Below are 26098 nucleotides of genomic sequence, written 5' to 3'. Positions count from 1 at the left end.
GCCAGTTTTGGGTTTGAGGTTCCATCTCCTTCCACGCTGCGCTTCAGACTACCATCTCAACGGGATGACTCTGTGTATCAATTCAAACTAGAGTCTGTTATGGCCAAGCGCCGAAGACACATAAACGCACTTCTCTGAACCCCTCATCCTCCCTCTTGTTTCTTGATTTCCTCGAAACTGCGAGCTGACGATAATTTAGCATCTCCCGCTTCCCCAATACTACTCTGCCTGTCGATTGCTTTGCACCGGGCCCCCCAGTTTCCTCGTGAGTGTCTTGTCCAGCATCATCCCCGAAACTTTCTCCACTTCTCCTCATAATGATGTCCCATTTGGGAATTACCGCCTGAGCCCGCGGCCATGGCCGTCTTAATTGCCGGTTGTGGTCGTTGGGCGATGTAGACGAAACATGGCTGTTTTATTTCTACTGAATCAAAACTTCTTCCTTTCACTCTTTTTGTTGGTTTCAGCTGGCCATGGCTAACAGGCGTAGTGCTACACTAGATTTTTTGTTGTGTATAATCACCAACCCGTTGTCTGTCCAATAAGTAAGTCTCGCGGCGCTCTCCCTCCCATACACAACCCCACTATTCCTATTTCCATCTCTATATCTGATGATCCCAACACGACGGTCTTCTTACATCACAAAAAATATGGTGCAAAGGCCCGAACCCATTTCCCGGGCACCCCATCTGAATCACATTCTATCTCCTGCTCTTTTGAACAATTTTTTTTTTGAATCAGAGCTAACGATATAAGAAATGGCTCCTAGACAACCCGTTGCTGGCCCCTCGAGGCAGAAGGGTGCCGCTCAGGCCCCTCCCCCACCCCCCTCAGTCTCGGGATTCAACCCCTCGAGGACCCACTTCGCCCTTGCTCTGCCCGTCCTTGGCGCGGCCGACAAGGTGCAGGTTTGGGACGTTACGGCGGACTGTGTCGTGTCCGAGTGGGAGGTCGCCGGTGCCGCCAAGGTTACCGCCCTCTGCTGGGCTTCCGTCGCATCTTCGGGTGCGGCCAAGAAGCGCAGGAAGAGGAAGTCGCTTGCTGGTGACGGCGGTGACGAGGATGTTCTTATCCTTGCGACCAACAAGGGCGAGGCTTCAACCCTCGCCTTTTACGCACCTCTGAAGGGGGAAGTTCAGCGCACCCTTCCACTTCCTTCGCAGGTCACTGCTGCCTGGTCGGATGAGAACGGTGTCATTCTGTCTACGGCCTCGAACCTCCTAGTTCTTGGCCCTGACGCCTCGGCTATCGCCCACACTGTCGCTCTCCCCGCGACCGTGTCGTCGCCTGCCGCTGTCGCCCTTCTCCCCACCTCGACTGCCGAAGTGCTCCACGTGCTCGTCGGTACTCTCTCGGTCCTTGCCCTTCACCTTACCTTGGCATCGTCTTCGATCACACACACCTCTTCCCCCCTCCCGGTCTCGACCACCTCGGTCACTTCGCTGCAGCCATTGCCCTTGACACAACAAGGGTCGTCGTTCCTCGTCGTTTCGGAGGACGACCGCACCGTGTCGCAGTACACCCTGCAGTCGCCCACATCCACACCAAAGCTGTCGTACCGTTACACCGCACCGACCCTTTCGCCTGTGCACTCGCTCGCCATCTCGTCGGAGCTCCTCTCGGTTCTCCACTTTTCGGGCGAAATCTCTCTCTTCCCCATCCCCTCGGAACTCGACTTTGCTCGCCCCAAGTCGGACTCCAAGCCCAAGCAGATCAAGCTTGTTGAGGGCAAGGATGAGCGTATCGCTCGCATTGCCCGCGCCGAGTTTGCCGTCGTCGACGAGGGTGCCCAGGGCGCACTTGTGTGCGGCCGCATGGCCGGTGGTGGTCGTGTCAAGTGGTACAAGGCCGTCTACGAGCTGCCCGAGGGTGGTCTCCGATCGTCGACTGTCGTCAAGTGCGACGCTCAGGACCTCATTGCCTCGCAGGCCCAGGCCAACGGCTCGACCCTCCAGCGCTTCCAGGCTCCCGCCAATGCCGTTCAGGCTGCTGCCGACGATGAGGACTCGGAGCCCGCTGCCGCCCTCCCCACGGACGTCGACATGGCCGACCTCTCGCTTGGCGAGCGTCTTCTTGCTGTGCCCGCTGCCGCCCAGGCCAACGGCACTGCCGCCGCCGCCGAGCCCGCCAACGCCGCGTCGCTCGTTCGTATTCTCGTCCAGGCCCTCCACACCTCGGACCCCGCCCTCCTTACCCTTTGCCTGTCGCACCGTGACCCTGTGCTCATCCGCAACACGGTGCGCAAGCTCCCCGCCCAGCTCGCTCTGCCACTCCTCAAGGCGTGTGTTGAGCGTCTCGGCCAGGGCAAGGGCATGAACCGCCGTGGCGGCGGTCGCGGCAATGTTCAGAACGAGCAGCAGGGCCGCGGCACTGTCGAGTGGGTCAAGGGCGTGCTCATTGAGCGTGGCAACATTCTCATGACCATGCCTTCGCTCCCTGCCCAGCTCTCGGCGCTCTCCAACCTTCTCGCTACCCGTATGGAGCTTTACCAGCCCCTTCTTTCGCTCTCAGGTCGTCTTGACCTTGCGCTTGCGCAGATCAACATGCGCCGCCTTGCCGCCGAGCAGACCATCGACGACAAGGGCGAGGGCGAGCACTACGTCGAGGGCGAGAGCGACGACGAGGTGCAGATCGAGGTTGGCGAGGACGACGAGGACGCCATCGAGGACATCAACATGATGGCCGGCTCCTCGGACGACGAGTCTGACGAGGACGACTCGGAGGAGGACGATGAGGACAGCGACGACGATGCGCTCGACTCGGACGACGAGGCTCTCCTGGATGTCGAGGCTGAGGAGAGCGAGGATGAGGAGGAGGAGAGCGACGACGAGTGATCGCGCTCTAGAGCAATTATGTATTCCACACACACAGCATGTCATCATTATCCAATTGGGATCTCTACTACAAACAACCACTCTTGCTGCAGCTGCACCCTTTTGCCTTATTCCTGGGGCTTGCGCCAGTTGATTGTCGCTGAAGCTTGGTTTACGGGGAAGATGACTGATAGGTGAGCGCGACAAAGTCGCCAAGGTCCACCTACGCATGTTGGCGATGTTGACATGTGCTGGGCGGGACGCAACCCACACAATCTGCTCTGCAATGTCCGCACCCGTCACTGCGAGTCAGCTCTAAGAACAGTAATGGGAAGCTCACAAGGCGTCATGCCAGAATACTCGTTTGTGGCCCTGTCCTTGTCCCCGCGGTACCGCACGACGGAGAACTCGGTCTCGACCATGCCCGGCTGGATCTCGGCGACGCGGATGTTGGTGTTGACCAGTTCACGCAGCAACGAGCCGCTAAACGCCGTCACGGCCGCCTTGGTCGCGCAGTAGATCGAGCCTGGGTGTCAGCTAGGAACCTAGACCTGTGAAATAGGCGGAAATGTAGCTTACCTCCAGCATAGGGCTCGATGCCAGCCACTGAGCCGAGGTTGATGATCATCTAGTGGGTGAGCGTTAAACGAGACAACACTGTCACCCACGCCTTGGTTGCGCTTCTTGAACTCGCGCACAACCGACTGGGTCAAGTGTATCAGGCCAAACACTTTGAGCGTCAGCACAACGTGTCATTCTGGGAGGTCGTAGGACACCGTACCGTTCGTCTGGAACATGACCTCGATGTCTTCGTCCGTGACGTCTCCGACATGCTCGCGACCGCGGACCAGGCCAGCATTGTTGACCAGGCTGCCGGAGTTGCAAGTCAGCTATGGCCTCCCTTTCGATGAAGATGTAACTGGTTAAGAGCAGACTCACATGTCCAGTGTCAACCCGTCCAGCTGGTCCAGGACCCCGCCGACGCTCTTGCGGTCCTGCATGTCAGCCGGGATGACCACGACTCTGCCGTCGTGCCCCGACTCGGCGTATGCCTGCTGGCACTGTTCGGCGACTTGGTCCAGTGCCGCACGGCGGCGGGCGAGGAGGACGACGTTGGAGCCAGCGCGAGCAAATAGTTCGGCGGTAGCGGCCCCGATGCCACTGGAGGCTCCCGTGACGAGGACTGGAGAGGTTAGTGGGCAAGGAAGGGGGAGGGAGGGAAGGGACGTGGTGGTATGGTCATGGTTGGAGTTGGAGGAAGGTTGTGTCAGTCGCGCTGTGCAAAAGCGAGTCAAGACAGCGCACCAGTTTTGCCCACCAGTCTGTCATCAGCTATATGCAAACACTACGACAGCTCACTGGTTGGTGTTGAACACGCTCGAGTTGGGGGTCTTGCTCGCCATATGGCGCAGTTGGAGCTGGAGCTGGTTGTTGGCCGTTGCGGCCGTCAAGCGACGGCTGGCCATGCCCGAGATACGGGAGGCAAGACGAGTCGAGAAGGTCATTTTTGTGTGGTGTACTGTCAAATGCCAGTAGTGGCCCGTGATGAACAGTGTTGTTAAAGACCGCCTGTCTTGCGACTCGTTACGATGCAACGGGGCTGGTCGCTGTTGCCGATAGTTGTCCATAGATGCCGCACACGGAGACCCCGCGGATCCACTGATTCGCGGCTTGACCCATTTACGATAAGGAAAGTATGCCATAATAGCATTGGTAACCTCGCAATTACAAACGTCATAGGCACGTCATTAAGCCGACAATTCAAATGGACATCCAACAAGGCACCTAGTCGTCCATCCAGCTCACCATCTTCCGTCCTCATCTCAACAACCCGTCACCACCATGGCCCCAAAGTTCGGGGCGACCAAGTTCCGCAATGCGGTCCCTACGGTCCCGCACCGGGACGCATGGTACCGTACCGGTCTGTCGAGTCTCGCCAGCGACGCACCTTCCAACACGTCGGCGTTCTCCAGCGTCCTCAAGACCAACCGCGAAAGCGTCCTCACCCTCACGCCTGGCGGAGAGGCCAGTGTCCGCTCGTACTCGGCCAATGGCGAGAATGAGTCTGCGGTTTGGAGCGGCAAGATTGGAAACAACGTGGCCGACTGGGACGTTAGCAGGCTCGAGGATGGCGGCATTGTCGTTGCTGGATCGGACGGAAACGTGAGCTAGCTCGATCGCTGTGAAGCTCATGCCAGGTCTCATACTACACTGTCGATGGAGTGGCCGCGCCTACCAAGAGGCATTCCTTCCAGGCGGCAGGACGCGTCTCCAACATTTCGCTGCACCCCACCACACCCGGCCTCGCGCTGGTGACTTCGACCTCCCCTGTCGTCGCCATCTACGACGTCGCGGCTTCGACTCCCGCAATCACGCTTAAGACCACCGGCGATGTGGCCCTCTGGGCGGCCACATGGAGTGCCGATGGTCGTCTCGTGGGTGGTGTCGGCAAAAAGGGCCAGGCGTACATCTGGGACGCGCGTGCCGGTTCCGACGCCGTGCAGACCAAGGACGTCTCCATGCAGCCGCTCAAGCCTGCCCGTGTGGCATTCGTCGGCGGTGACCTGTTCGTCACCTCGTTCTCTCGCACGAGGTCAAGGCAATACTCTCTCCTCTCCGCTTCGGCAGGCCTGAGTGCCACCTTCATTGCCAGCGTGGACAACAGCCAAGGCCCGCTCGTTCCTCTCGTCGACGAGGAGCGCGGGATTGTGTACACGATCGGTCGCGGAGACATGCGTCTCCGCCAGATTGAGCTCACTGGTTCTCTGGGATACCAAGAGGTCCCGCACGTCCTCCCTTCTCAGGTCACGAGCGGCAGTATTGCCCTCTCCCACTGGTCCACGTTGCCCGTCATGGAGGCTCAGGTGGCCACGGTCCTCCTGCCGACGCAGGACAAGGACGGCGAGGCCATCCTCCCGCTCGCTATCAAGGTTCCCCGTCGTCAGCTCATCGACTACCACGGTGACCTCTACCCCGATGTGGTTGGCAGTGTGCCCGAGCAGACTGTTGCAGACTGGTTCAAGGGTGGTGATAATGCTCCGCTGCCAGTCAGCCTGGACCCGGAACGTCGCGATGCCTGGCAGAAGGTCGTCGAGGAAGGTAAGCAGAAGCTTGCCTCTGGCGTTCCGGCCGCTGCAGTCGCGGTTGCTGCACCCGTTTCGACTCCGGCACCAGCTGCTCCGGCGCCAGCACCCGCCGCGGCTTCGGTCCCCACCCCTCCTCCCGTGACAAAGGCGGTCGAGCCTGTCACTCCTCCTTCTGCCACCCCTCCTCGGGCCGGCACGCCAGCTTCAGTTCCCGCCAAGGCCCCTCCACCTTCCCTCCCGGCATCCGTCACCAGCGGTGTGCCGCCTCTCGAGCCTGGAGAGTCTTACGCTTCGACCTCGTACAAGATTCGCAACATTGGCGAACGCGTGCTTGGCTACCACAAGGAGCACGTCGCGAAGGGTATCAAGGGCCCACTCATGGTCGGTCTGCAAGGCCCCCAGGGCTGTGGTAAGACCACGCTGTGCGACGCCTTCCTCGACTGGCTGCGTACTGAGGGCCTGCGTGTGGCAGTCCTCTCTCTTGACGGTGAGCTCAAAAAGTCCTCGGTATTAGCTTACATTCCAGACCTGTACCGTACCCACGCCGGCTTGAAACAGGTCGCTTCGGACCACCCAAACAACTCGCTGCTGTCTGGCCGTGGTCCTCCCGGCACACACGACGTTGATCTTGCAACCACCATCCTCGAGGCTGTCAAGAACATCAACAGCGGCCACGTCGACTTGCCGGTCTTTGACAAGTCGCTGTGCAACGGCGAGGGTGACCGTAGCGAGAAGACTGTTCCCGTTGACGGGCCTCTCGACATCTTCCTGCTTGAAGGCTGGTCGTTTGGCTTTGCCCCAGTCACCCTTGCCGAGCTGGAGGCACGCTATGCCGCCAAGGACGGCAAGTACTTCCCCCAACACTCTCTCGCCTCGCTCGAGGAGCTCAACGACTACCTTGCCACATTTGCTGCCAAGGTATACCCCTACTTCTCTGCTCTAGTCCAGGTCGAGCCCACCACCTACGAGTACGTCTTCCGCTGGCGTCTGCAGCAGGAGCACGCCATGAAGGCTGCCAATGGAGGCAATGGCATGACCGACGACCAGGTGCACCAGTTTGTGGAGCGCTACATGCCTGCGTACGAGCTTTGGGCCCCTGGTGTGCTCAACTCTGATGCGCCTTGGGCGGGTCACGTCGTGCGCCTCGGGTTTGGCGAGGATCGTGAGATCTTGTCTTTCGAGACCCCCGAGTCGAGGAAGGCGACGACCCCCGCTCCCAAGACCCAGAATGCCTCAGAGCCGGCACCTGTGGCCAAGGCGGAGCCTGTTGCTGTCGCCTCACCTGTTGCGGCTGCCCCTCTTGCTGCTGCTCCTGTCACTGCTGCCCCTGTCGATGCTGCTCCTGCTGTGTCGGCCCCAGCTGCCATCCCGAAGTCTGAGCCCACTCCCAAGGCCCCTGCACCCGTGGAGATCGCCACGCCAGCACCCACCACTCCCGCTGCCACCTCCGCTGCAGCACCCAGTGGGGATCGCTACAACCCTGGTTGGTCGCGCAAGTATGTGGCTGGCAAGTCGCCTCTCAACCCCACATACGACCAGGTCCCCGCCGTCGTGACGCTGCACCAGGACAGTGTGGTCCTGCGCACCACTCCTCATCTGGCACTGTTCCCAATTCAAGGACCCGGCGGTCGTATCTGCGTTCACCCGCTGTCCAAGAAGGGCCGTCTGCCTGTCGGTGGCGTAGGCTACTTGTCCGGCGGTGTCGGCCTTGCAGACTTTGCCGCTGACCCGTTCGGCAGCGGTGTCGTGTTGGCTGGTGAGGACGGCGTCTTGCGTGTTTGGAGCGTGGGTCCTGAGGGTGTTGAGGGTCCTGGTCCAGAGCCTGAGAAGACTGTTCGAGGTGAGTGGATTGACTGGGTGCTTTGCTTACCCCGCAGGCCACCATGTGGACAAGATTTCCCAGATTGCGTTCCACCCCACTGCCAAGGATCTGCTCGTGGCCGCCACCAACGATCTCGGCAAGGCGTCGCTGCGCTTCTTTGACCTCGAGGCGGGCACTGAGGCGAAACAGGTTACCTTGGACATCCAAGGCGTGAGTTGAGGGACTATACGATACATTGGCTGATTATCAGATCACTGGGTTTGCCATCGCTCCCGCTGGTGGCCGGATTGCTGTGGCCACCAAGGACAGCAAGGTCGCTGTCCTCGACCCTCGTGACCCCTCGACCATGGTCGTGGGCAAGGCGCACGACTCGCCGCGTGGCTGTCAGCTGGCCTGGGTTGACGAGACGCACTTCCTGTCCATTGGGTTCGGACGCGGCTCGATGCGCAAGATCAACCTGTACGCCATTGGCAACGGCGAGATCACGACCGAGGCCACTCAGACCATTGATGTGTCCCCCGGTGTCCTCTTCCCTGTGTACGATGTCGACACCAACATTCTGTATGTTTGGGGCAAGGGTGAGCGCGCGATCCAGGCGTTCGAGGTGCACCCGGGCAAGCAGGAGGCTATTGCCAAGCTCCCGGCATACACGGGAAGCAGCCCGCAGCTTGCCGTCTCCTTCCTCGCCAAGCCCGGCGTCGATGTGCGCAAGGTTGAGGTGGCAAAGTGCCTGCGCTTGACGTCGAAGAGCATTGAGGAAGTCTCCTTTAGCATCCCTCGCAACAAGCCTGCGTTCTTCCAGGACGACATTTACGTGCCCACTGTCGAGATCGCTGCTACCACGACGGCAAGCAAGTGGCTGGCGGGCGACAATGCCTCGCCTCGTTATGTCGACCTCAAGCCTGCGGACATGGAGCTCCTCTCCCAAGCCCCCGCCACCACGAGCGCGGCAAGGACAAAGTTTGTGCCTGCCGCCAATGTCATGAGCGAGGAGGAGAAGAAACGCAAGGAGATGGACGACCTGTTCCAGCGTGCCAAGGCCGACTTGAGCAGTGACGACGAGGACGAGCCCCCGCGTAGCGGTCTTCCGCCTCCGGACGACGACTGGTGATGTTCCATGACGCGGTAGAAATTTAAGAAATAGCGAGGTCTAAGAGTACATGCATAACACAATGGCTACCCCTCGCTGGGAGGCAGCGCCCTCTACTGTACTGAGATGGCCGATATCCTAGGGGGAGATTAAGAGGCCTCTAGCTCGACTCGTCCATGGCGTCACCCTCAACGCCGAATCCCCTCTCGCGGAGAGTCTCGGCCACGACCTCGTGGACGTCGACGTCCTTTTCACGCGGGTAGTTGTCGTTCTGGAGGGACGAGGCGTACTGCGAGCCCATGGTCTCGAACAGGGAGCGGAGGTTGGCGAGCGCGCGGCGCAGGCAGTCGACCGCGCTCAGGCCGTCGTACATCTGCACGCGGAGGTGGATCTTGGGCTCGGAAGGGTGGGGGGCAGAGTAACCGCAGTACTCGACGTCGGCGCTGTGTGTGTCAGATGGGGCCCGCGGGGGTTTGGAAGACATCTGGCCAGCTTGTAACGAGCGGTACGGCGGGCCTGGTCATGCGTCACCACTCACTCCTTCATGATCATCCAGCGCAGGGTGTTGCCGAGGGTGTGGTCCTCCTCCCACAGGCAGAAGGTGCAGGCCGAGTAGTCTGGCTCGTGGCCGGGGAGCTAACACCTGTCAGCCCACATAATCTCTTTCGTGTCTTGCTCGACAAACAACAACGGCATCCGACATGCCGGCGGTTACTCACAATAGTGATCTTCTCGAGCTGCTCGACGTTGGCCGACATCTGAAGCACGCCGGCATTGTCGAGCCTGGCGTGGCGGCGCGACGCGGCCTCCTCCTGCTTGCGCTGTTCCTCGGTCTGGGGAGCCATGGTGCGGGTGTGGTGTATACGGTGGATGTGACGGTGGAGGCGTCGCTTGTGGTGGTGAACAAGTGGACCAACTTCTCAAGATTTCACTTTGGGTTACGTAAGTAGCAAGAACATGAGTCAGACGGAAGCAAATTCAGTACAGTGGCGGAAAGCTGTGGGTGAAGCTGGGGACAGGTGGCCTGGTGCATTGTGCATGCTGTGGAGCAGGTTCTCTGCCATGCATGTCACGGCAGGGTACCAAAGCTATGAACCGAATTTATTGGGGAAGAAATATGTAGATATGTTTCTCTCTGGTTCAACGTGAAAACGTAACAAGCTGCAGTTGCCATTATGAAAGTTATATCGTCGCGAGGCCTCGTAAGCACTCACTTGCAACTTGACGGCTCCCTAATTTCTCTGGCCTCAAGGTGCAGCTCAAACGGGACGTGACGGTAATCTTCCACCCCAAGCCTCCTGATTCTGGTTGCACGTCCTGCTGTAGTCGGCCTGCATGGAGATGGGCAACAGCACTCCACCCGTCGGGGTTCCTTGCCTACCCATCGTCTGGGACTCCGGTATGTGCGGGCGACGTTCGTCTACTATTTCCACTATTCCAGTAATCCTGACGTCCACCTGGATATGACAGCAACGAAAATGCGTCTGCTCAGCAGCACACACCCATATGTGTGTGCCACAGATCCACAACCTTGAGGACATGAACGAGGACGCCTCGAAGTCACGTGCCTGCGGGAGTATATTTGTGTGGATGAGGTGTGCAGTTATCGGGCGCGTCGGTGCCTGGGAATGGGACAGACTGGAAAACAACACCGTCAACCGGTCTTCCTCCTGGTCGTCCCCCTCAACAACAACAGCAAACAACAACTCCTGTCCCATCTCATCATGGGCGTGCCAGGCCTCTGGGACGTGAGTTATATCTTCTACCGCCTAGCTCACACAACAGCTTTTGCGTCCCGCAGCGGTCCGGTCGTCCCTCCAGTCACTTGCCAGAGAGGCCTTCCTCGCCAACCGCAACGGCCTGCGAGCCTACACCATTGGCATCGATGCCTCGTGCGTGCTTTAGCGGAACGTTTTGCTTCCTCAGCTGAACCTACATCTTGCAGCATCTGGATCTTTCACGCCCAACAGACACATGCGGGCTCCAACCCTTTCCTTCGTACCTTGTTCTTCAAGATCGCCCAGCTGCTGCAGCACCCCGTGTTGCCAGTCTTCGTATTCGGTGAGCAGCTAAATTTGGGGACCACAGCTGACTTGAAAGACGGACCAAACAAGCCGGTCCTGAAGCGCGGCCGCAACATCCGTGGCCGGTTTGGTGTCAACGACGCCTACAGCAAGCGCTTCAAGGAGCTCCTCGACGCTTGTGGCCTTGAATGGTGGAATGTGGGTACTGGGGAGAAGGCTACAACTGATTCCAGGCTCCGGGCGAAGCAGAGGCCGAACTTGCTCTCATGAACCGACAAGGGAAGATTGACGCAGTGCTCTCAGACGACGTGGACGCCCTGTTGTTTGGCGCCACGTGTATTCTGAGAAAGTGAGCTCGCATAAAGTAACCTAAGCTCACGCTGCTGCAGCAACTCGCCGACATTGTCTGGATCTATGGCGACCAGACCTGGTGGTCCCAAATTCGACCCACGCCACTACGAAGTTTACCGGGCCTCTAGCATTTGTGCTGAATGGTCCAAAGAGGACTCTGCCCTGCGCACGGAGGAGGACTGCCGCATGGCCATGGTCCTCATCGGTCTGTTCAGCGGTGGAGACTACAACCCAGATGGCGTGGCCAATATTGGACCGACCATTGCCATGGGCCTTGCCCACGCCGGCTATTCGGATGTCCTAAAGCTGTACAACACCCAACCTCGGACTTTTGCCCAGGAGATTGTTGACGTCCACGGCCGCATGATCGAGGAGCTTCGCACCAACAACTCGACATTTATTGGACGCAAGAACCCCGCGCGTGCCGACAAGTTGGCCGATCAGACTCCAGAGGATGTCTTCCCCTCGTTCCCTCTCGAGTCTTACCTCAAGCCTGTGATCAGCTCCGAGGAGCCGGGTCATGGGTGGCCCGGGTTTGGTCTCGGTGAAGCGTCCTCGACTCGCGGCAAGGCCCGGTACGGTGGTCGTTGGCACTTGGAGAGCGCCGCGCGAGCCTGTGAACAGTACTTTGAATGGGCCACACCGGACGGAGTGTGTAAAAAGTTTGCGGTCGAAAGGAGTTTGTTCTGTGGCGAGATTGTTCATGAGGCGCGTGAGCGTGTCATGAAGCAAGCAATCGCTAGTCGCCGACACTCCAACGGTGACGGTGGAGTCGACGGCATTACCTCCCATTTTGCCAACATTACGATTCGCAGCGCCAGCACTTCTGCAGAGCCTCCGTCTGACCTCTCCACGGAGGTCCCGGCCCACTTGCTCAGGATCCACTCGGCACGCGATTCTCCTCACTCGGACGACATGGTCGAGTATCGCCTGGGCTTTAAGCCAGACGCATACATTGAACGCTGCCACGACGCAATGGACGGACTTCGCCGGGACCCTGTTACAATGTCGCCTAACAGTCGCGGAAACCTGGGTCTTGTTGACCGAGAGGCTACCGATGCCGAGGTGTTTACGGCCAAAGACGAAATTAGGACCTGGATTCCGGAGTACCTCGTACTCGCCGCCTGGCCTGCGTTGATTGACGTCTACAAAGGGGAGGAAGCTGCTAAGGCTGCAGTAGCAGCCCATGAAGCAGCGCAAAAGGCGGAGCGCAAGGCTGAGAAGGAGGCAAAGAAGGCAGCAAAGGAAGCAGAGTTGGAGGCAAAGCGACTGGCGAGAGAGGCAAAGCTACTGGAGCGGGAAGCAAAGAAGGGCCATGGCCGTTCTCCAAAGAAGAAACAGGCTGTCACAACCGAGAATGCCGAGGCCTTCCGCCAGTTCTTCATAAGCAGCCCCGCCAAGGCGCCTGCAAAAGCTGTACCCACATTGTCCCCTCCGACATCGCCTTCACCGATCGTTGCGCCAGCTCCAGTCCGTGTCCATGCCGCCAGCATCCTTGCCCCAGTCTCGTCCTCTCCGCCACTCCCTACATCGCACCTCGACGAGGTCTCTAAGCGGTCGCTTTCAGCAGTTTCTGCTAGCACGCGTGAAGCTACACCCGACGCTGTTTCTGGTCGGTCACCGCGTCGCCAACCGAACAAGATCACTCGCATTAAGAAACCCTCGACGCCGGTGTTGGGCAAGTCCGCGACGAGTGGCAACGCAGACGACCCGATCGATTTGTGCGACTCGGACAGCGAGCCGACACCGAAACCCCGGCGCACTGTTGGCCGTCCTCGCCGCTCGCCTTCGCCCAAGGGCGTCCAAGCGTCTGCAGCGGACAACGTCACTGCTGTTGCGTCTTCTCCGGCCCCGCCCAAGGAATCGTCTCCCAAGAAGACTTTGGTCAAGAAGACTCCGCCCAAGCGTAGCCCAGGCCGGTCGCGCAAGTCTACCCCGGCTATCGAAACCACTGCGTCCCCCAAACGGGGACCCGGAAGGCCCCGGACGACAACTTTGTTTTCGCCTCAGGTTGTGGAGAATATCGAGCAGCCTTCGTCACCAGAGCCCACCCCCCCACCCTCTCCGACACCTGTACGCCGGTCAGTGGGCCGTCCACCCAAGACTGCCTCACCAGTCCTCTCAGCATCGCCAGCACCTGCCAGGCGCAGCCCTGGCCGTCCCAGGAAGCAAATACCGGCGTCCCCCACGGACACTACCCAAACCATTCTCGACTCTCTCATCGTTGCACGACCACGCAAGGTCAGGACCACAAAAACAGCCACGCCACGCTCCAAATTCACTGTTGAAGTCGACGAAAAGGGTGTAGAGCGCATATACGTCGGCAAGGCGCGGCCCGAGGTATGACCCAAAGTTCACCACACGCACACCCATCATTCAACCCTGTTGTACCTTCTCTTGTCACACTCAAAGGCGCGCCCCCGGGGTAGCCTCACATATGCATAATAGCCTCTAGTGTTCTTCCCCATAACAAAAAAAAAACAGAACCATATCTCGTTACTGTGCCGGAGGCGTGTTGGACCTGCTGGCGCGCTCCTCCATCCTCTGGCGGACATTACCCCACAGCCTGCCGGCGCCGTCGCGGATGCCCTCGCTGACCTGTGCGAGCTGGCCTCCGAGCTGGACGTTGCCGCCCACGTCGCTCTGGCCCGAGCGGAAGAGCCCCGACCCCGCCGCGCCGCCCACGGACAGCTCGTAGCCGCCGGCGCGGAAGTTGAGGCTCGGTCCGGCGCCGCTGGGGACCGGGGACGGGTTGTAGCTCGACGTACCCGAGGGCACGCCGAGGTTGGCGGGGGGCTGATAGATGGATTCGGGCCAGGTCTCGGCTGCCATACTGACCATTTCGAGGAAGCTGAGGGAAGATTGTTAGTCATGGGTACGTCTACGCAGTCCTGCACCCACCTGGTCGAGTTGTGCACTGTGCTGCCGCCGAGGAGGATACGCGTCCCGCCGGGCCCCCCTGCCACATCGGTCGCGAGCCGCTGGTTGAGGAGGGCTACGTTCCTGCTCTCCTCATACGTCGTGCCGCCTATCATAAACACGATAATGTCCTGCGGGCGCTGGGTCCGCGCGCCCTCGTCGCCTTCCATGAAGGGGTACGACGTCTCGCGCAGGCGGCCCTTGAGCAGCAGGTCGAGCGTTTCGGCCAGGTGCGGCGTGTGCTGGGTATACACGTTCTCGACGCCCTGGAGGCCCTTGAGCGCCGTCTTGCCGCGCGAAAAGAAGTTTTCGTTCATGAACAGGTCGTCTTGGCGCACGTCGGCGCCGGCAAAGTTGAGCATGACGTAGACGAGGCGCGCGCGGTCGGCGCCGACGTGGTGCGCGATGAGCGCCTCGACGACCTGGGTGATCTGGTTGCCGTGGAACTTTTGGTACCGCAGCGCATAGAGAATGGCGAGGCGGAGCTTGTTGGCGGGCGGGACGCGGCCAGAGGCGATGAGCGTCATGACGCTGCGCAAGTCGGTCGCGTGGGACTCTTGTGACGCGAGCGACTGCTCCACCTCGGACACGGAGAGCAGGTCGTCGCGCTCGACGAGGCGCGAGAGCTCGCCGACAAGCGTGACGTGCTTGGTGACGTTGCCGCCCAGGCGCTGGAACTCGGGGTACTCTTCCACAAAGCGCTTCATGTCGGCAATGGTCTCGATGCGGGATGACGAACCGGGGCCGATCGAGGCCGTCTTGGCCGAGTAATCGGTCACATACTGGGACAAGGCAGCGCCCAGGTCTCCAAAGTTGGAGAACATGTTTTGCGAGAAGAAGGGGTCGGATGACGCGGAGAGCACCAGGTCCTACACGGCCTGTCAGTAACTCGTTTGAGATCATTTGCACCTACCCTAAGCTCTGTCCGTTCCTCGCCTCCAATGTGTACACGGCCATTGTTGATACCCAGCAACTCGTGCACCATGGCCTCGTACGTCCACTGGCTAAGGAGCGGCGTGACGGGGTCATTGCGCCTGTCGAGAATGAGGAGCAGGGGTGCTGGTCCGGCCGTACTGCGGAAATCAAACAGGTCGCGATACGGTGGGTGCTGCATGGCCGCGCTGACTTCTGTGGCCAGCCTGCGGCCAGCCGTCGACATGCGCTCCCACCGGATCACTGGGCGCTTCTTCAGACTCAGCAGGACGGACATGATGGCGCGCAGGTGGTTGTCGAGGACGGGCGGAGGCACATCGTCGGGGCTGGGTAGGTAGATGGGAGGCTGCGTGGGTTAGCTCCTGTCACATATACTGTGGGCACCTACGTTGGAAGGGCCCGCACCGCCATCGGCCAGTGCGTCCTGCGTAAGCGTAAAGAGGGACTGGTGAGGCGCGAGGTAGTCTGCGAAGAATTCCTGCGGTGTGAGCTGGGAAAGCGTGATCTCAACTCACCTGCACCTCCTTGACTACCTCAAACTGGTCCACCATGGCCATCTCCTCAATCTGACTCTTTGTGAGCACGTTGGAGAAGACTGCGGTCAGCACTTGTGTGTCACAGGTAGAGCCTCACAGAGCCAGTATCCGCCATAGCGTGGGCTGGCGAGCTCCTTCTTGACCCATTCGATGGACTTGTCTGTCGGTGACAAGAAGGCGATGCACGACAAGTGGTTGAGTGGTTCGCGCGAGGTGCTGTAAAGGTTAGCAACAGCAAGAAGAAGGAAAACCTCACTTGTCTATCCTGTCAGTGAGATAGATCTCGTGGGACAGCAGCTCGGATTGTGTTGTGACGAGCGAGACGATGGGAGTCTAATGTGAAGCAGTTAGCGCGTGTTGCGGTGCAGTTCCATCGATCGACCCACCGTATGCGCGTCAAGCAGCAACACCTTCATGCCCGGCACCTCCGTGATCATTTTGAGCACGTAGGTCTGGACTGCCTTGAGGACATCCATGGTGGGCACGTATCGCGGTGTTGATATGGACGAAAGATGGAGGATATGAGGAGGACCGGGGAATGCGACAACACGACAACGGCGAAATGGGACCCCGCGTGTCCTTTTGGCGGCAACACACCGACGTCACCGTACATGGCACCATGCAGTACCACCACCCGCCTCAAGCAGCCATGCAACCGTGCAACCATGTATAGCGCCTCCTTAAAACACTTTCATTTCTTTTATCACTCCTAGTCATTCGCCTGCATGCACAGTCGTAGTGACTGTACACGCGCAACTACTACAAGGTGGGACACAGACTCGCTTAGGCGACGACGCCCGAAGCGACGATCTTGACCTCAGCCTTGGGCTTGCCGGAGCCCGAGCCGAGCGACTCGATCTTCTTGACGAGGTCGGAGCCCTTGGTGACCTCACCGAAGACGACGTGCTTGCCGTCGAGCCACGAGGTGACAACGGTGGTGATGAAGAACTGCGAGCCGTTGGTGTTGGGGCCGGCGTTGGCCATCGAGAGGAGGAAGGGGCGGTCGTGGCGGAGCTTGAAGTTCTCGTCGGCGAACTTCTCACCGTAGATCGACTTGCCGCCGGTACCGTTGTGGCCTGCGAGTGGGGGGTTAGAATAATGGGCAACATGGGAATTAAAGGAACGTACGGGTGAACTGTGGAATGGTCAGCAATGGTCTCAGTGGCATTTAAATGGAGTGCAGCTGGCACACAACCAACTGCCTCTGGTACTCACGTCACCACCCTGGAGCATGAAGTCGGGGATGACACGGTGGAAGCCCGAGCCGGCGTAGCCGAAGCCCTTCTCGCCAGTGCAGAGAGCACGGAAGTTGGTGGCGGTCTTGGGGACGACGTCGCTGTTTGGGTCAGTACCTGGACGTTGGACAGACTAGACTGAAGGGCTATTGTAACTTACTCGAAGAGACGGAACTCAATGCGGCCAGCGGGCTGCTCTTCAGAGGCGTTAGTAAGTGCTTTACGGGCAAGGAGAAGCGAGAGAAGCGTCATGGGCGATCAAGAAGGGGTTGGAGGCAGTGCCACAAAACATGATTTTCACTGATTTTGGGCCATTTTTTGAGCGCTCCACCCCAAAACGAGGCCTCCACTGCATTCAAAACGCTCGTAAATGCTCACTGTTAATCTCGACGTCAAAGAACACGTTGCTGCAGAGGAGCGTCAGCTGGAGGTTGTGGATGTGTGTTGAATGGTCGGGAAAGGCGACGGTTGAACAGGGCACGAGTGCACGAAGGTCCGAGGTCGGAACGTGCGAAACGGCCGTTTTGGCCCAAAACCACCGCTAGGCACGCACGCGCAGTGCCACGCATGTGCGACTGTGTTGTGGGGGGAGGGTATACTCACGACATCTGGCGGCCGGTAGACATGAAGCGACGGAGGTAGGACATGGTGGATGATGCAAACGGGTGATTGATGCAAAAGCGAAAGAATGAATGTGCGATGCGAAAAAAAAAAGGAGGCAACCGGAGAGTGTGGGGTGGGGGGGGTTCAAGAAATCCGCGATGGGACTGGTGAGCATGAGCCTATAGGGGCTGAGGAGAAATCCGCGCCGAGCTCTGCCTGTTGGCAGAGGTGGGGGCTCTCTGCGGCACTCACTGTTGCTGATGTGGATGGGGGTTTTGTGGTAAGAGAGAGAGAGAGAGATGGAGTAAAGGACAAAGTGGACACGCTGGAGGGGGGGAGGCTGGCTGGCGGGTGCGGGGGGGCGGAAGGTGATGGAACGTGTGGGTGGGCGTGTCGCTCGCGCTCCTGGCGCGTCTGGCGACGTCATAATGGCGCCTTTTCCCATTCCATTCAGTTCTGGGGTCGCCCCCAGCGTCCGCCAGCGTACGCCCTGCGTGTCACCCAGTGCGTGCGTGTGTGGCATGTGGTGGGCAGGGGGATATTAGTCTTTTGTATTACTTTTCAGTTATTAATCCCACGCAATGGAGACCCCACAGTCACCGCACACACCCATGTGGCACTCGCGTGCGTTCAAGGCGCACATCTCTCCATGTGCTCTCCCCCGCAGTGACGACAAGGTCATTAGCAGCGACGACCACCAAGCTTCGCTCTGCACCACCAAGCCCCACCCCTACGCCCTTCTATAACCACATCCCCGACTGGAGCCCCCCCCTGGGTGTTGACCATCCACGACGCCGCGCCATGATGGAGGAGATTGTGATCCCAGGTGAGCCACCACAGCCACACCGCCGTGCCACCCACCGACTGACCTTGTCTCTGCAGACCTCGACGATGATGACGACTTTGTCATGCCGCCACTGAGCAGGGCCGCTTTCGGCACACCAGCAGGATCGCCCGACTCGTCAGAGATCCACGGGTATCGCGGCGACCACTCGTTTTCGTCAGAGTCACCACTGCCATCAGTGCCCCGCGGCGGCGGCGGCGGCGGGTCCGTTCAGCGGCCAACACCTGTGCCCAAGAGCTCGTTGGGCTTTTCGGCATCGTCGCACGACCTTGCAGCGCTGGACCCACCCCCACGCCTGGGGAAACAGTCCAATGGGTCTGTCACGTCGCTGGGTAGCCACCACCACGCACATGCGTCAGGCAGCGGCTCGGGTCTGCTCAATTCCAAGAGCCGGTCGTTTGCGTCTCTGAAGAATGTCTTCAAGGGCACCGATAAGGGAGGACCGCCGCCTCCGCCTGTCCCATCATGGGACTCAAAGCCCCCTTCCGCCGGCTACCCGACGCTGAAGAACCCCTTCTCCATGGCCCCGCCAGCGTCGCCGACATCCTCGACTGCGATCGCCGCCTTTGGCAACAGGCCACGAGCCAACACCAAGGCGTCGGTGTCGTCCATCACACACTATGGCGAGCGCAACAAGTCGGTGGCCACCATGCACTCGTCACAGCGCTCGTTTGGCGCCCGCTCGACGCGGTCCGAGGCGAGCTCGACGTTTCGTGCAGAAGACTACCCGATGCCGGCCATGCCCCGCATCCCCAACAGGTCGACGCCGTCGCGCGCCGGCAGGCAAGGGAGCGACACGAGCATGTTTGGCAGCTTTGGGCGCAACACGAGTATCTCGGGCGACGACACGCTGGAAAACTTTGGCAAGACACCCGCAGAAGAGGCACTGAAAGTGCTGTTCAATGCGTTCAGAGAGGTCGCCGATAGCAAGATCAAGAAGCTGCTGGCCAAGCCCTTGAACTCTGCAGTGTCCCTCTCTGCGGCGCTGGAACCAGGCGTCGACACGGCGTTTGACGAGCTACTGGTATCGCTCGCAAACTGCGCTCGTCGCCACGCACGACGGGTCCTCGACATTCTCAGCGCGTGGTGTCGCCAGCAGTGTGAACCCATGCAGACCAACGAGGTGCGCAACCTGTTGTCACAGTCGATGGGTCTGCAGTTGCGGACAGAAGACGCCGCCATGACACTGGGTGCGCGCAAGTCGGCGTCGGCAAGGTACATTTATCACCGTGCACTGATCGAGATTGTCCGTGTCGTGCCGCCCGACGTGCTTGGCGAGGACGTTGCTCTCAACCTCGAGCACGCCGCATTCTCCTTGTTCCGTTCGGAGCGGTCAGACGAAAACACCCACCGCCGCCCCATATCGACTCTGTTGGTCGATTTCCTCGGCGAGCTGTCCAAAACCCGCTTCCTGACCGTCAGCGACCGCTTCTTGCGGGAACTGAGTGGGCTCAGCTCCATTGCATCGTCAAAGGACCAAGAGGCCAAGATTGAGCATATTCTCAAGGGCGTCCGCCACCTCAAGCTCAGAGTGTACCCGGAACCCGACCTAGAACGGGCCGCCGATTTTGTCCAGGACCTCTCGGCGTTCTTTGCCAACGCCCACGGTAGCGCGCTCAAGTGTGCCTATGCCGAGACATTCACCTACCTCCTGCACCCAGTCATCGAGTCGGCCACCGCCGAGGTCAACCACCCAGTGTGGTCCAAGGCCATCGCCGTCGTCCTGCAGCGTGCCATGCTCATGGCGACAAAACCCCGATACTGGAGCGTGGCGTTCCCGCTCGTCGTCGTCGCGCTCGGCGTATCCCCGCGCGAAGTGTTCATGGAGCACTGGCAGGGCTGCATCGATATCATTGCCGCAAAGTCAAAGGACCGTGGCATGCGACTGATTGGCATGAACGCGTTCATCCGCCTGCTCTGGATCTACCTCAACCGATGCCCCGAGAGTTCAACATCGACGAGAAAAAGGCTAGAACCGCTGCTGCGAGGTTATTTCCCCCTCCATACCCGCCAACTGCACCCGGACGACCTCGGTGTCGAGCCGTTTGTGACCATGCTCCATTACGTCCTGGCACGGCAATTCGACTATGGACAAGAGCTTGTCACCGAGTTTCTGCGCGACAGCGTCACCAGCCGCACGGCTGATGGCACTCCGGGCGACATTCTCCATGCCGAGCGCGCGTTTATTGCCGTTCGCGCAGTGACCCACACGTTACGGTGCATTGCCGAGCAGCGCGCCGTCGTGTTCCCGACCAGTGCAGACTTTTCGCGGTTTGACCTCGACAAGTTTAGCTGCAAGCCCGACGAGCCGACCATCAGCGACAGCCCCGAGGCTGAAGAGTTTATGAAGAAATGCGGCCCCACGCTCATGAACGTCCTCCAGAGTTGTGACCGGTCGGTCGGCAACGTATTGCTGTCCAGCGACTTTATTACGCTGTCGGCCCACGCGTCCAGCGCCTCGTGGGAGAGTAGCGGTGACCAAGTCACTTGCAAGCATGGCGACGTTCACGTCGCGTACCCGAAACGCTTCAACCCGACATTCCGCCTCCTCACCGCCCTCCTCGATGCCGTGCGCTCCCTCTTGCCAATCGTCCCCAACATCACAAACTTTATCAACATTCTGTGCCGATCGACGTTTTCTGCCGATCCCATGACATGTGAGGTCGCATCCAGCACCATGCGCCGCATCGCAGACGACCCAGCACACTGCATCGTCCTCGTCGACAACTACCGCCAGTTTGTCTTTGAGACCCGCAACGTGTTCCGCGACCACTTTGTCGGCACCCGACTGCTCGACTCGCAGCTTGTCCGCGTCGTCACGCTCTGGGTCGACATGCTCGAGTCCCTTGCCGCCCACCAGCGTACAGCTGAAAAGCCCGAGCCCGTAGACATCTCGTTTGTTCACAAGGTGGAAGCCACTGGCCTGTTCCTCCTCTGCTCGTCCAGCGTCAATCTCCGCAAGCTCGCCCACCAGGTCTTCACTGCGGCCAGCGACCTCATCGGCCAGAACCGCGAGCCGTCGGCGCCGTTTAGGTACAGCCGTCTTGTCATCGACGTGCCGACCATCTCGGCCGTCCTGCAAGTGTACGATTGCAACACTACAGAAGCAGACTTGGTCACCATGCGCAAAATTGCCACACTCTCAAGCAACGACCGCCACCGTCTCGACACACACAAGGCGGCGACCAAGCTGATGCGCAAGATTGCAGAGAGCGACAGTCCAAAGGACTCGGCACTGTGGGCGTGTCTGCTTCCGGCCTTCATTGCCAAGACTGCCGACCAGCTACCCAAACCTGTCAAGGAGCTCCAGTTGCTCATTGCTCAGACAGTGGTCCGCTTACAAAACCACGTCGCTGTCACGGCGTCCACAAAGCCACAGGCGCGTCCCACGGGTGTCACTGTCAACCGCTCAGTGTCCGATGGTACCATGCTTGCCGACCAGTGGCGCCAGTACCTCGCCGTCCTGTGCGCTACGGTCGACTCTGCGGGCGTCGTGACACAAGGTTCCCGCAAGGACCAGACACTCTCTGCCGAGCTGCTCATGACACCGCAACTGTTCCCATATCTCGTCCAGACACTCAACTGGGACGACCGTCGCTTCCAGGACGCAGCCGTCTACGCTCTGGGCTCGATCCGCCAGTCGTCCCTCCGGTCCCTGTCCGAGGCCCTCGTCACCCACGTCCGCCGTCTGTCCGACTCGTACCGCAACTTTAACAGCCAAGGAGGAGGCAACTTTACGCGTCGACCCACTGCCCAGGGCGCGCTATGGACTGCGTTTGCGCACGTGTTCCGCCTCATCTCGCCGTTAATCCTCGAGGGCCGCTCGTCAGCATACCTCACCAACCTCTCGTCGCTCATCCAGTTTGTCAAGATTACACTCGGCCTCCTGGCCGACCCGGCTTACCGCGACGACTATGAGCTGCAGAGTCTCAGGCGCTACTTTTGTATTGTCGTCGACAACCTCACGACCGCCCTGGGCCAGCTCGACAGCAGCGACCGGTTCCTTGGCGAGGAGCACCGTGGCGCCATTTTCAAGCTCTGCTACGACTGGTGCCACGTCGGCCGTCGTCCCGACGTGGCAAAGGCCCGCGAGTCGGCCACGCTCCAGGCAGCCGCAGACTCGTACCGCGGCGAACGCGACAAGGCCCAGTACCTCGACGACCTGCAGGCCAAGACCAAGCTCCTGTCCGCCGCAGCGGCAGAGGCCATGGCTAGCTTGTGTCTCGGCAAGCTCATCACTGCCGCCGACTCGACCCCGGCCGGCCAGGCATCCGAGCATGTCGTCGACCCCTTGACTGTCCTGCGCTGGGTCCGCGGCATGCTCCAGACGTCGTCGACCGCCCACCACGACACGGCACGCAAGGCCCTCCACGCATTGATAAAGTACAACTGGGGCGTCGCGCGTCTTGCCGACGAGGTGCTCCATCAGGCGTTTGGTGAAGGCGAGCACTTTTCCCTCGACTCGTCCTTTTTCGGTGTCGTCGCCGACATGATCGGCGAGGGTACCATCAAGCTGCCACCGGCCCAGCTGGCCTGCCTCTCCCTCTCAAAGCTGGGCCACCCAGTGTCCGACGTGCGTCACCGTGCGTTCCAGCTTGCAGTGTGGTTGTTCCACGATGCCGCCGACCAGCTTGCGGTCGGAGCCCTCCTGCCTGCTGTCGGATCTGCCGCCCCCAACGCGTACCGCCAGGCCCAGCTGGAAATGGCCACCCGTCTCGCCAACTTGTACCCCAACCTCGCCCTGCCCTTCCTTGCGGAATGTACCGCCCGTCTCGGCCAGCTGGAGGCACCCCGTCGCCACGCCACCCTCAGCATCCTGCCCCCCTTCCTTCAGGTCCTTGAGCTCGAGGCGGACACATCCAAGCTCGGCCCCGACGAGATTGCACGCGACCACGAGGCCCTGTCCAACCTCACCTACCTCGTGGTGCGGTTCACAGACGACCACATTGACGATATTCGCGACATTATCGTCAGCTTTGCGGGCTCGGGACGTGCGCGCAACACCACCGCCCTTGTCAAGTTTCTCTTTGAACAAGGTGCCAAGCGCAGCCCGGACTTTGTGCAGCATGCCCAGCAGATCATCTCGTGTCTCGCCAACTCGCCCGCAGCAGACATTACATTCGAGGAGATTTACGGCTTTGTCCACCCCTCGGACATGGCCACGTCGGCACAGGCCAATGTGCCCTCGAGTCCCGCCACGTCGCTCGCCAACCTGGACGCATTGTTCGGCGCGTCACAACAGCGCAGCACAAAGCCAATGTCCCAGGGTCAAATGGCTCTCCTCTTTGCTGGCGAGCTGCTCCCTCATCGCCTGAGCCACCCAGCGCTCTCGTCACGCTTGCCGACCCTGCTGCATGTCGCGTTCATCCTCTGCGACGACTCCAACGCCATTATGCGTGACCAGGCGCAGAGGGTGCTCTTCCAAGTACTCCGTGCCATGGTGTGTAACCTGACCAACGTCCACACCGCCGAAGCGGGCGACCAGGCGGCTATTTGGGCTGCTGCCGAGCTCAAGACCACTGCGCTTGCGCGTAGCAGGGCTACCGCGTTCTGGAAGACAGACGACGCCGGGAGTCCCGAGACGGTCTTCCATGCGCCAGAAAAGATGGCGTCAATGGTTGGTAAGATTCTTGGATCTCTCCAGCAACTCCAGCCCAAGCTTCGCCAGCAGTGGGGTGCGCTTGCCCTCGACTGGGCCACGTCGTGCACCATTCGCCACCTTGCGTGTCGCTCGTTCCAGGTCTTCCGCATCTTGTCGCCCGACATAGGCCCGCGCATGGTCTCAGATGTGCTTGCACGTCTGTCCAGCACGATTGCCAGCTCATCGCCCGAGATCCAGGCATTCAACAACGAGGTCATGCGCACGTTTGCGTGTATCGTCCAGTCCATCTCGCCGGCGGACATGCACAACTACCCGCAGATCTTTTGGTGTTCCATGACGTGTCTCACCACCCCGTACGAGTCCGAGTTTAACGAAGTCGTCGACCTTCTCTCGCACGTCCTCGACAAGACCAACCTCGCCGACCCAGCCGTGGTCACCCAGCTCATGTCGTTCCGCCCCAAGGACCTCACGGGCCCGCCTCCCCACCTGCAGGCACTGCTGCTCATCGGTCTGCGCTCCTCCAAGACGGACATGATGACGTTTGACGTTATCCGCCGCCTCACGTCCGTGCCCAACTCGGAGCTCATCGACTCGCAAGACGACAGACTCGTCAATGGGTTTGTGGCAGCTCTTCCGTGGATGCTCCACTCGACCGACCTTGGCGAGCCCAACGAGGAGCTCGCATGCATGGCCACCGACCTGGCCGAGATTGCCGAGCAGCAGGGCCAGGCGGGTATCGCTCGTCTCCTGACCTCGTTTGCCCGTGCACGTTTCCGCACAAAGGACGACTTTATTCGCCAGGCGGCGTCCCTCCTTCGTGAGCGTCTCGCCACCCATGCGCTGCAGATTGTCACGCTGCTCCTCGGGTTCGTCCTCAACCGCAACGACTGGATGCGCGACAAGGCCTTGCAGATCCTCAAGCTGCTCTTGTCGTTCCCCGAGGTCCGCGCCCCGCTCGCTCCTCACAGCCGCGAGCTCGTGCGCCCCCTCCTCCGCCTCGTCTCCACCAAGCATGGCGCGCAGGCGCTCGAGATCCTCGACCTGCCGTTCAGCACACCAGACCCTGCGGTCCCCGAATCCAGCGACCAGCTGTTTGGTCCCTTTGAGTCGTCGGGCTGGAGCATCCCGAACGCCAACGAACGGTCCGAAGTCACGCGCAACAATGTCCACGCCGTGTTTAACACGTGTGCCGTCGAATCGCGCGCTGCGTCGGCACACTTTTCCGTCCTCCAGTTCTCCGACCTGCGCAGCGGCCCCACAAACCCGTCCCAGGTCAGCCTCGAGCTGCCCTCCCCGCCCATGTCCGTCCCGGACAATGCATCCATGGGCGACCTCGTCGGCGCGCTCCACTCGCTCAACCAGTTCTTCGACGACGGCCTCGACGGCGGCAACACGTCTCCGCTTGCGCCGCGCCGCACCGCCGCCATGGCGCACTATGCGCGCGGGAGCAGCTCGGAATCGCTCGGCGTCGCGCGCATCATGGCGCGCGGCATGGTCCGCAGCCCCTCGGCCAGTCTCTCGGGCCACTCCATGTCCGGACACTCGGGCCACGGCCACAGCCATAGCCATCTGAGCGAACAGGTCGAAGGGTACTCACTCGAACCGCATCGCTACGAACCGCCGCGCTTTGACCACCGCGGCTATGCGACGAGCACAGACAGCCACTCGCACGCCGGGTCCGACACCACGTCGTTGCCCCGCATCGGTAACGGGCATGGCACCGAGGCGTCCAACGAGTACATCTATTTCCCGCCCTCGAACGGCGTGCAGTTTGCCCAGGCGTACGGCAGCGGCAGCAGCGGTGCCAGTCACGGCCACGGCCACGGACAAGGAAACGGAAACGGGAACGGATTCAACACTGCCAAGCGCGGCGGCCTGTACGTGCACGCGGCGCACAAGCCGAGTTTCTCCAGTGAGAGCGAGTTTGGCGCCGCTGCAAGCGACAATGTCTTTTCGCTCGACGACTCGGGCGGCGAGGCGGCGCTCAAGGCCCTCGGCGACGACGACATCCTCGACACACCCGTCCACCGGCCGTGGAACGGCAGCGACCGCAGCCGTACACCGTCACCGCGCGATGCTCCGGTTTAGTTTTAGTTTTTCCTTTCTTTAGGCACATTTCTCCCTCCATTTCGGGTCTCTTCCTCCTCCCCATTAGCATCACATCATGGTTTCCGTGTCAATGTATCCTGCATGCCCTCTGCGTACAAACAACCAGCGCCGCGCGCGCTTCTTTATCTAGC

At 60.4% G+C, this 26098-nt stretch overlaps 8 protein-coding genes across 8 annotated transcripts; 4 read left to right on the top strand and 4 right to left on the bottom strand.

Annotated features, from left to right (window-relative positions):
* Window positions 1–758: 758 nt before the first annotated feature.
* UTP5 (Small subunit (SSU) processome component) lies at window positions 759–2834 on the top strand (the record flags this gene model as incomplete). The annotated part of the gene is made up of 1 exon (XM_028619173.1): window positions 759–2834. The coding sequence occupies one exon, from the start codon at window positions 759–761 to the stop codon at window positions 2832–2834; it is 2076 nt and encodes a 691-aa protein (XP_028472347.1).
* Window positions 2835–2941: 107 nt separating this feature from the next.
* Window positions 2942–4318, bottom strand: EHS24_003499 (uncharacterized protein; the record flags this gene model as incomplete). Its single annotated transcript, XM_028619172.1, has 8 exons — window positions 2942–3000; window positions 3041–3115; window positions 3154–3339; window positions 3393–3441; window positions 3482–3543; window positions 3595–3683; window positions 3753–3974; window positions 4173–4318. The coding sequence occupies 8 exons, from the start codon at window positions 4316–4318 to the stop codon at window positions 2942–2944; spliced, it is 888 nt and encodes a 295-aa protein (XP_028472346.1).
* Window positions 4319–4655: 337 nt separating this feature from the next.
* EHS24_003498 (uncharacterized protein) lies at window positions 4656–8832 on the top strand (the record flags this gene model as incomplete). Its single annotated transcript, XM_028619171.1, has 4 exons — window positions 4656–4955; window positions 5012–7739; window positions 7777–7931; window positions 7972–8832. The coding sequence occupies 4 exons, from the start codon at window positions 4656–4658 to the stop codon at window positions 8830–8832; spliced, it is 4044 nt and encodes a 1347-aa protein (XP_028472345.1).
* Window positions 8833–8971: 139 nt separating this feature from the next.
* RPC19 (RNA polymerase subunit AC19) lies at window positions 8972–9656 on the bottom strand (the record flags this gene model as incomplete). The annotated part of the gene is made up of 3 exons (XM_028619170.1): window positions 8972–9254; window positions 9350–9447; window positions 9531–9656. 3 exons carry the CDS (start codon window positions 9654–9656, stop codon window positions 8972–8974), a joined length of 507 nt encoding a protein of 168 aa, XP_028472344.1.
* An 879-nt stretch (window positions 9657–10535) lies between these two features.
* Window positions 10536–13532, top strand: EHS24_003496 (uncharacterized protein; the record flags this gene model as incomplete). The annotated part of the gene is made up of 5 exons (XM_028619169.1): window positions 10536–10559; window positions 10597–10703; window positions 10757–11033; window positions 11069–11184; window positions 11225–13532. 5 exons carry the CDS (start codon window positions 10536–10538, stop codon window positions 13530–13532), a joined length of 2832 nt encoding a protein of 943 aa, XP_028472343.1.
* A 150-nt stretch (window positions 13533–13682) lies between these two features.
* Window positions 13683–16050, bottom strand: VPS45 (vacuolar protein sorting-associated protein 45; the record flags this gene model as incomplete). The annotated part of the gene is made up of 8 exons (XM_028619168.1): window positions 13683–14037; window positions 14088–14974; window positions 15019–15384; window positions 15427–15516; window positions 15554–15633; window positions 15672–15790; window positions 15831–15907; window positions 15961–16050. 8 exons carry the CDS (start codon window positions 16048–16050, stop codon window positions 13683–13685), a joined length of 2064 nt encoding a protein of 687 aa, XP_028472342.1.
* A 307-nt stretch (window positions 16051–16357) lies between these two features.
* On the bottom strand, window positions 16358–17456 carry CPA1_1 (Multifunctional pyrimidine synthesis protein CAD; the record flags this gene model as incomplete). Its single annotated transcript, XM_028619167.1, has 6 exons — window positions 16358–16650; window positions 16703–16709; window positions 16790–16910; window positions 16970–17006; window positions 17188–17216; window positions 17413–17456. The coding sequence occupies 6 exons, from the start codon at window positions 17454–17456 to the stop codon at window positions 16358–16360; spliced, it is 531 nt and encodes a 176-aa protein (XP_028472341.1).
* Window positions 17457–17993: 537 nt separating this feature from the next.
* Window positions 17994–25946, top strand: TAO3 (Cell morphogenesis protein PAG1; the record flags this gene model as incomplete). The annotated part of the gene is made up of 3 exons (XM_028619166.1): window positions 17994–18036; window positions 18098–18238; window positions 18295–25946. 3 exons carry the CDS (start codon window positions 17994–17996, stop codon window positions 25944–25946), a joined length of 7836 nt encoding a protein of 2611 aa, XP_028472340.1.
* Between the last annotated feature and the right edge of the window lie 152 nt (window positions 25947–26098).

This window comes from Apiotrichum porosum (genome assembly GCF_003942205.1).
Source record: "Apiotrichum porosum strain DSM 27194 chromosome Unknown scaffold_17, whole genome shotgun sequence".
Lineage (NCBI taxonomy): Eukaryota > Fungi > Basidiomycota > Tremellomycetes > Trichosporonales > Trichosporonaceae > Apiotrichum > Apiotrichum porosum.
The sequence above is the reverse complement of the archived record's forward strand: the minus strand, read 5'-3'. Positions and strand labels throughout refer to the sequence as shown.